At 33.6% G+C, this 9,684-nt stretch overlaps 1 protein-coding gene across 1 annotated transcript; it reads right to left on the bottom strand.

Moving 5' to 3' along the window:
• Window positions 1-1,514: 1,514 nt before the first annotated feature.
• LOC18042374 (leucine-rich repeat receptor-like serine/threonine-protein kinase BAM1) lies at window positions 1,515-5,414 on the bottom strand. The gene is made up of 2 exons (XM_024182853.1): window positions 2,479-5,414; window positions 1,515-1,956 (listed from the first exon to the last, which is right to left on the bottom strand). The coding sequence occupies exons 1-2, from the start codon at window positions 5,054-5,056 to the stop codon at window positions 1,547-1,549; spliced, it is 2,988 nt and encodes a 995-aa protein (XP_024038621.1). The 5' UTR covers window positions 5,057-5,414; the 3' UTR covers window positions 1,515-1,546.
• Window positions 5,415-9,684: the final 4,270 nt, after the last annotated feature.

The following is a 9,684-nucleotide window of genomic DNA, read 5'->3' as shown; positions in this document are numbered from 1 at the left end:
AAATTTAGGAGATGCTGCTACTAGATACAGCAATTGATTTGGCTTCAATTTCTGCTTGAGATCTTTTTTTCCTGAAAATAAAAAAAAATAATATTATAATTTAATTTAATATTTTAAATTAAAAGTTGTGTTCCGTTTTCAAACTTACTGCTCTGCTAGCTGCATAACATAACGCTATCTATTATTTGAAGTAGTGGGATGGCTGCACGTGTATGCTTCTCTCTGGATGGACATATCACTTCACTAATATTAGTATCCCAATATGTACGTCGCCAGCACAATTTGGAAGTATATTGGAAAGTCAACATTTTGGTTAGTTAATAATTTTCCGCGAGGTAGGTAGCCATCTAGTTTTCAACATTTTTTGACTGCAAAAATTTTGACTTCCACGTTCTAAATAAAATTGAGGCCCGTGGGATGACCCATGGCATTGCCCATGTGGCACAACAGGCCATTACGGCCCACATATGCTGTGCCTATGGGCCATGCCAGGCCTTAGATTTGGCTTTTGTGATTGGCCCAACTGGCCATTTTTTAATGGGCCAGCACAGCCCAATGACAATCTTTAACTTTTCACAGTCAAGAAGGATTTTTTAATGGGTAAGCAAATTCAATTTTTAAACTATAGGCAATTACTAAAATTTTCACAGTCAAGAAGGATTTTTCATAATTTTAAACCACCGGGTGATGTACCCCAGCTAGTCCTATATTGGCTCCCCAGTGCCCCACATTGAGACAATGACATATAGATTTAAGAACTGAATTGAAAATTTTGGGACTAATATTTGTAGCTTTGATTAAGGTATAAATAAATACATAAAACTAAGAATCCAGAAGGCTTACATCTTACTGATTTCTTCATTTACATTTTACTGATTTCTTCATTCTCTTTGACGTGTTGTAGGGTTAATTTATAAGTCTGACTGATGAATGAATGTTATTTTTGAAAAAAAAAAATATATAAAACCACTACTTTATTCCAAGTTCAAGGCCTTACCTTTAGGATATGGGCTGGACCTTCCTGCATACATGGGCCAATAAGCTATAATTTTTTATCAATATATTTATTAAAAAATGATAATTTAAAAAGGGTGCAAATTCTCTCAAATCTTAGAAATCAAATTTGATCGTTCTCAAACATTGTTGATAGTGCTATTTTCATATTGTTAATAAATAATAATTATTTTCTCATGTTAATATCGCTTAAAATTAATATTGATTGAGAGATCAAAAATTTCAAATAAAAAAATAAAAGAGAGAGATATGCATAAAGCAATGAAATATAAATTTCATGTATGTTACCACCCTAATAATATACAAAGAGCATGCAAGTACACAAAAATGTTTACTACTTTTCTTTGGCACCAAATCCTCTATTTCCCTGCTAATCTAAGCCCAAAAGAGGGAAAACAGAAAATACAAAAATGTATACTTTGCACAAAAAAAGACTATAACAAGATCAGGCTAACTTAAATAAAACACCACTAAATTAAAGCCCTAAAAAAAGAAAAAATAAATTTATAAATAAATTCAAGTTTCCTCAAGCTCAGAGATCTTGTTTCAATTTATTATTAGGGCAACCCTTTGGATCCTTTTCAAGATTCTTCAATGAAGAAGATGAAGATTGGTTAAAATCAGAGGAATGACGAGGGAATTCGGATAGCATTTGAACAACTTCTCTCATTCTTGGTCTCTCAATGCTATTTTCTTGAATGCATAGCATTGCAACGAAGAGTAAGTGCATTGCTTCTTCTTTTGGTACCGTTGATAGCCTCGGATCGAGAATGCTCAAAAATTCTTCTTTCCTCCCGTTCGTTGCTCTTTTACTCCATTGTACAATATCAACACCATCGCCGAAGTCACCTACCGGACGGCGTCCGGTGAGAAGTTCTAAGAGAACGACTCCAAAACTATATACGTCACTTTTTTCATCCACTCTCAATGTGTACGCATATTCTGCAAAATCGAAATTAAAATAAAATTAATAACACTTTCAATCTTAATAATGTAATATTTAATTCAAAACACCATGCCTAAGAATTTAGTACTTTAGACAAATATTAAATATTAAATAAACACATCTAATTTTAGGTTTATGATAGTCGACTTTATGATAATTTCTCCTAATCCTTTGATAGACTGACCTTATGAAAATCTAAGGGTAGGGGAAATATTGTCACCTACAATGTTGACAACTTCATATACAAATTTAACTAACTCAACTAACCACTAACTACCAGTCAACCTCGGTTCAATTCACACAAAAATAGAAAAAAATTAAGTAGGTTGAAAACAAAATTATATGCGATCACCTATACAAATCAATTGCAAAATGTAATTACTAAATTTTACATTATTATGTTGTCATTTTTTGTTAAAATTTTTGTAATTTATTGAAAATTGAAAAATGCAACACAAAAATAAATAAATAAAATAATAAAAATTAATTCCAACAATATGAAAGGACAATGTACATACCAGGTGCAATGTAGCCATATGACCCTGCAATTGCTGACATACATTCCGATGCACCGCCGTCGATCAAGAATTTGGCGAGGCCGAAGTCAGCAACGTGAGCTTCAAAGGCTGAATTTAGCAGAATGTTGTTTGATTTCACATCTCTATGAACAATCAAAGGTGAGCAATCATGGTGAAGGTAGCATAGGCCTTTAGCTGCTTCAATGGCGATTTTGTACCTCAAATTCCACCCAAGAAACGCTCCCTTTTTGCCATGCAATGCTTCCCCCAAGCTCCCATTTCTCATGTACTCATAAACAAGCAGATTGGTTTCTTTGTTTGAGCAAAATGCTAGTAACCTGACAATGTTCCTGTGCCTGATGTTGCCTAGTGTTTGAATCTCAGCTCTGAAGCCATGATCATGACTATGTGTGCCGAAACCGAGCAGTTTTTTCACAGCAATTTCGACACCATTGGGCATTTTCCCATGGTACACAATCCCAGCTCCTCCTCTGCCTATAACATTGCCATCCTTGACACATTCCAGGATGTCACTAACTGAGAACTCCAGCTTCTGGAATGCTGTCATCTTCCAGGAATCCGAGCCCGTCTTCTTGAATGATTTGGCCTTGATTATGGCAGCAGTAGCAAAAATCAGTGAGCATATCAGGAGGCCTAATGCGAAAATCAGCTTGAAATCCCCAGGGGCTTTTCCGGGTTGGTGAGTGATTGGTGCGACGTTGCAAGGATTGTTAAGGAGAGTGCCACAGAGTTGAGGGTTTCCAGCAAAAGATGAGGCATTAAAGACTGTGAATTGGCCTGATTCAGGAAGCTTACCAGAGAAATCATTGAAGGAAAAATCAGCAATTGTGAGGCTCTTCATGGATCCTATTGATTTGGGTATGTTTTGGTTCAAGTGGTTTCTAGATAAATTCAAGTAATTGAGGATTCTGACATTGGAAATTTCAGGTGGGATTGAACCGGAGAGGTTGTTTTGGCTCATGTCAAGGTAAGTGAGATGGTTACAGTATCCAATTGCCGGCGGAATTTCACCGGAGAGCGAGTTTCGGCTAAGATCAAGCTTTAAAACTTGCCTGAGTTCCCCAATGGAGGGAGGGATTGGGCCTGAAAATTGGTTTCCACTAAGGAGAAGAATTTGGAGGGAAGAGAAATTTGAAAGTGAAAATGGCAAAGAACCTGAAAGAAGATTGTTTGATAAATTCAGCTGGCCTAATCTGTCAGGATTTGAAGAGCTGTTACCATTTTCAGGCAATGATCCTGACAGGTAATTGCTATGCAACTCTGCCAAATTCAGCCCAGGCAAGTAAATGAACCCATCTGGTATGCTACCATTCAGGTAATTTTGACCCAGCCTCACTCTAGTCAGACTATAACAAGCCCCTAACCTTTCTGGAATTGGCCCGAAAAGGAAATTTTTCAACAGAATTAAGATCCTCAGCTGATTTGATGAACACAGATCAGTCGGGATAGTACCGGTGAGTTTATTGGATGACAAATCGAGGACTTGAAGCTTCCCATTCTGGCCAAGATTTTCCGGTATCACTCCAGTAAAGTTGTTCTGCCACAGCCCCAAGGTTTCTAAATTGGGCAAGTCGGCGAGGTAGTCAGGAATTGAACCATGCAACCTGTTCATGAAGAGATTGAATAGCTTGAGCTGCCTGAGATTGATAAATGAATATGGGATTTCTCCAGTGAGTGCATTGTTGGAGAGATCGAGATTCACCAGGTTTGTTAAATTGCCAAGCTGCTTAGGAATTGAGCCTGAAAGAAGATTGATATGCAAGAAAACAGTGTCGAGCAGCTTCAAGTTTCCAATCTCATGAGGAATTTGACCATCCAATTCACAGCTTGAGAGATCCAAATGGACCAAATTCACCAATTTTCCAACTTCCCTCGGAATCCCACCTTCGAAAACATTGTAATAACCCAAATAAATCTCTCTCAAGTTTGTCAAATTGCCTAACTCTCCAGGAATTTTTCCTGTAAGATCATTTCCTGCAAGAGAAAGATACTCCAAGCCCTGTAACTCTCCATAGCCGTTTGGGATTTTCCCGAAGAAATAATTGCCACCAAGATCGAAGTACTTGAGCTTCTCCAGTTTCAGAATCCCAACAGGAAGCAAAGCTGTGAAATTGTTGTTATAAGCGTCAAAAACTTCCAGGTTTACGAGACTTGAGTAGTTCCAATCCAAGCCACCACTGAACTGATTGTTTGAGATGTTCAGGAATTGAAGACTGCTCAAGTTTCCAATCTCAATGCTGCCTGTAAAATTATTTCCTGCAAGAGATAAGTTTGTCAGCTTATCGAGTCTCAAAATTTGAGCTGGAACAGAGCCACAGAGATTCAAATCTGTCAAGTCTAACGAAGCAACTCTGTCCCTGGAGCAACAAATTCCAGCCCAGGAGCAAACTGAGCTTGGATTTGAAGAATTCCAGGAAATTAAAGCTGGTTCAGGATTTTCAAAACCTTGTTTAAGGGCAACCAAAACATGAAAATCATTAACCAAAGAAGCTGCTGAAGAAAGGTTAGGAATGTTTAGGAGAGAAAAAAGGAGTGTAACAACAATGAAAAAGGCCATATTTTCCTGGAAAATTATTCTTTTTTGTTTCAAGATGATTGAGTCTGGAAGAACTTGAAGCAAAGACAAAGGGATTTAAGGACTTGGGTGAGTAAAGATTTTCTGGGAAAAGAAGGAAAGGTGAAAGGAATCTCAGAAACTTCAAGTGTGTATAGGCTTAAGGAATCAAACATCTTCGCACAAAAAACCCAAAAAAAAAAAAGAAGTCTTCAAATACAAGGAAGAGCTAAGCCTCTCCTTTTTGTGTGCTATTTTCTTTTAATTTCTTGTTAATTCTTTTTCTGAAAGAAGAAGAGAATCAGCATGAAATGGTAATGGATAGTCTTTATGTGTTTAAGCAAGGAAAGAAGAAAGAAGGGTTCTTGTTATTTATGAAATAAAAGAATGCGAATTTTATATATATGTATGTTCTGTTTATATAAACAAAAAAGAGTGAAAAAAGCACTTGGATAACAGAAATTTAAAGTGAAAATTAGAGGAAGAAAAAGTAAAGTTGATACTCTCTCTCTCTCTTTTTTCCCTCTTTTTTGCCCTTTTTATTTATTTGTTTCTTTATTCATATGACAAAAATGCCCTTTACCTTTAACCAAAGGGATGGCTAGCTCTTTATTGCTTTGAATGAGAGATGATGGAATTGCACTTTCAAGCATTTAAAATGCTGAAGTATCTCGTCGCTTTTGATGGATGATAACCATGTATCCGAATTTTTTTAATCAATATTGATATTGTAATTGCTTGCAGTGAGAATAGTAATTGATATGCATGCCATTAGAGCGGTGTCATTGTGTTTCAATGTCTCAAAATTGAAGCTAGCAAAATTTTCCAATAAGCATGCTTTCCTTTTAATTTTTTTCCCCTTCATTTTTGGGGAAAACACACACGTTAAAATATTAAATCGAAGTTTTCTTCATCTTCTTGAAAGTTTCCAGCCGCAAAATTTATAATTTTAAATTTATGTTCAATTATGTAGTTGGATATTATTAAAAATTACTAGAGTGACTAAGGACTAACACTGAAGTTAAAATATTTAAAAAAAACTAATTTATTAAGGATCAATAACATTTTTAAATTTGAATGCAACACAAACGTTATCTGCTATCATATTTTTAAGTTACGTCATTCCAAAAAAATATATATTTGCACTTATTGGTTAGACTTAAATGTACATTCAATTATTTATTACAAGATAAGTATCAAAATCAGGAGTAAATTTTACTTATCAATCAATACAAATTATATTGAATAAATTAATTCCTTTATACCTATAGTATCACTAGCAATTTTTGAATTGCCATGACATAAGCAATAAAGTATGCTTCTTGTGCGATAAAAAGCATATTAAGATCTTGATGATGCGTGAGAAAAAGAGGTTCCATTAAAAAATATACAATAAAATAAAATTTAATAGTGATCTCATTTTTGACTGATCTTGATCACTGTCATAACATTGTCAGAATCATAAATCTAAGTTACCATAGGTTGGAGCAAAATTAGATTTCGAAGGATTATTCTAATGTTCCATATTTGTATTGAGCATTTTCATGCAGAATGTTCTGTTAAAAAATGTCTAGTTTTATATTATCTATATAGAGATTAGAGAGTGTGAATTTTCTAAACTCAGAGTTGGAAACATGTGCCTGCAAAAACAGTGCTAGGTGTAAGAATAAGTAAAAGACGATGATTATTAATATATCATTACAATGTTTGGTTGAATGATCAATAGATAATTATAATGTTGTAGATATAGGCTGCATGAAAGAAGGTAACCAGTGGAAGCGCTTTCTTTCAGCAACTTTATTCCTTCTCTTGCTTCCGAGCTAGCAGCCCTACACGACTGGGCCCAAGACACCAAGACCAACTCTTCTCTCTATGTTAAATGTACTATCTAGCAGCTTAAATTGCTTTATTAGAAGATGGAATAGTCTTAAAGGGGGGACTGAAAAGTAAAAGCAAGTAGATATATATATATATATATATATATATATATATATATATATATATAAATAAGTGTTTTTCTTTGAAAAAAAAATCCACTTCAAAAGAAAAAGAAAAAAGAAAAATCCATGACCCCTCTTCTTCACATGGAAAAGAGTGCTCATGTTCTGTTAACTTGAACTAAATCTCTCTTTCCCTCTCTCTCTCTCTCTCTCTCTCTATTTGTGCAAAGAAAAATACATGCCTTCCCATGCTTGGGAAAGCGTGCTCTTGTATGAACATGAAAGAGAGAGGGGTGGGGGAAGCACTTTTGAGGTGTCTCTATCTGACTTATTGAAGGGCAGGTGTGGCTCTGTAGGGTCATTGTCTTCGTAGTCTAGGCGTCCACCTTTCTCTTGTGGGCTAAAATTACAAAACCCTGAGTTTTGTCACTCAAATGTTTTGCATAATTCTAACATATTTTTGAAGAGTCTTATATTGTAGGTAAAGTCCATATATATATCAACTTCATCACTTTTGTCCAAAATCTTAATTAATTTAATGTCCAAGTTAATATTAAAAGCCAAGACAGCTCTCAACTTTAGAATCTTTTTGCTTTATTGATTTATTTGAAATAACAAGGAAAAGATATGTGATGAAATTCAGAAGAAACTAAGTGAAGTGATTGATGAACCTAGATTTGCCACAAGGAAAGCAAAAGAAAAGACTTTGCAGCATATATTTGTTGGGTTTGATTAATGATCATGGATAGAATATATATAAGAAGTCAAAATCTGACGAAGAAAAGGTTTGTTTGATTATTGTCATTTAAATTACATGTTGATGCCCAACTTTATGCCAAGGAAAATTGAAGCATTTGATGAGTAATTATTATATAAAATTATATAACTAATTGAATTTTAACCATACATTTTTATTTAAAAATAAAAACTTAACCCAACAACTTTTAAAACAATATATGCTCGTTTCAAAATCGGATGCATTTTTTTTCATTAAATTTTGGAAATACTTTGTCTCTAAACAGTTGTTGGTGAATAGTGTAATTACTTCAATATCAATGAATATTGTTACGGTATAAATATTATTGATGTAGCCTATATCACATCAGAATGAATAGAACATCTTAAATTAATTACATAAAAATGCCGCCGAAAAGAAGACAGTTTTCAAATCATTAATTCCCTCACTATAAAGGGTGAAAGGAGAATCTCTGTAATATAAAAACATCTGTGCAATTATTTTGAATTAATTATTTAATTATAAGATAATATAGAAGCAAAGAACAATAGTAGACTTTCTGTTACACTATATATAAAATAAAAGATCAGAGAATCAGGTTCTACATATTGCTTTCATATTTATTGACTTTCACTGTAATATTCTTTGTTGGCTGGTTGTATTATCGAACAAAGCTTATAGAATATAAGAATCTTCATAGCGAAATTTTTTTGCAAAATTACTTTATTCATGTGATGTAGGTTGGTTGTGTGAGACGAGTATGATATCTTTTAGAGATCATAACTTAGGTTTTAAATTTATATCATTTTGAATCTTGTGATGAGACGAATAAAATTTAAAACTACGTGCATCATTCCATCTATTAGTCGAGTCAGAAATTTCGTTTCTTCTTGATAATTTTTTATTTTAAGATTTTTGTTATTTTTCCTGTTTCTTTTAGGATTTCCATCTTTTTCTAGACGTAAGATTTAAGTGCTTTTTTTCTTATTTAAATTAAGAGAATTTTGTTATAAAATAATGTATTAGATTTTTCTACTTTGGTAAATTTGCGATATTTAGCGTTACTATATAAAGGAGCTCAAAACCATAGTTTTACTAATTCAGACTTATTTAATAAATTTCATTATTCAAAAACCCATGTTTTTTCTATAAATTGACTTTAAACATTTCCACATCGTCATGATAGAAGAAAAAAAATATATTAATTAGTATAATCTTCCATAACTCAACTTTCTTTGGGTTTCTTGAACAATATTTAAAATAATATTTTTATGTTCTCTTTTTATTTTTTTTTTTTTCTGATTGCATATATTTAGATGCGGAATAAGTACTGCATGGTGTGCATTGAACGGCCTTCATTTATATGTTTAGAAAAGTGATATTTTTCTCTTAAAGGCAATAAGTGTGTGAGAGGAACAGCACCCGCTATTATCGTTCTTACCGTCTATGTTTTGTGAAAAAAATAATAATAATAACAAGTGGGAGAAGAAATGGACAGGAGGGGTTTCCATTTCTTATGCCTCATGTTGCTTTTATGGGTGAATGTCAGTGCTTATATATTCTATAGATAAAATTTCTCATTATGTAACTCTAATTCGTGATGTATATGGGATGTAAGTATTCGTACAATGACACGTGATAATACGAAAATGACATGATAACTTATGTTGAGCTCGCGAACACCACTAATTCAATTTGGAACATTACCAATAAGCAGCGGATGGTTACTAACAAAATCATTTGTTAACAGTTCGGATACAGACAAAAGCGATTAACAAGGCCAATGGCATAAAATAAAGTAAAAGGATGAACGACGGAGATTTAAATTTGAAACCAAATCTCCCTTCCAGTCTGCTTTCTTCGGTCTATAAATATAGGCCAAAATGATTGAGAAATGATCTTTTAATTAAATTCTCATTTGAATAAGAGAAATCCAGCCCTCAATTTCATAAAAA

This window comes from Citrus clementina, unplaced genomic scaffold (assembly GCF_000493195.1).
Source record: "Citrus clementina cultivar Clemenules unplaced genomic scaffold, Citrus_clementina_v1.0 scaffold_5, whole genome shotgun sequence".
NCBI lineage: Eukaryota > Viridiplantae > Streptophyta > Magnoliopsida > Sapindales > Rutaceae > Citrus > Citrus x clementina.
This window is presented reverse-complemented; position numbering and strand designations above follow the sequence as displayed.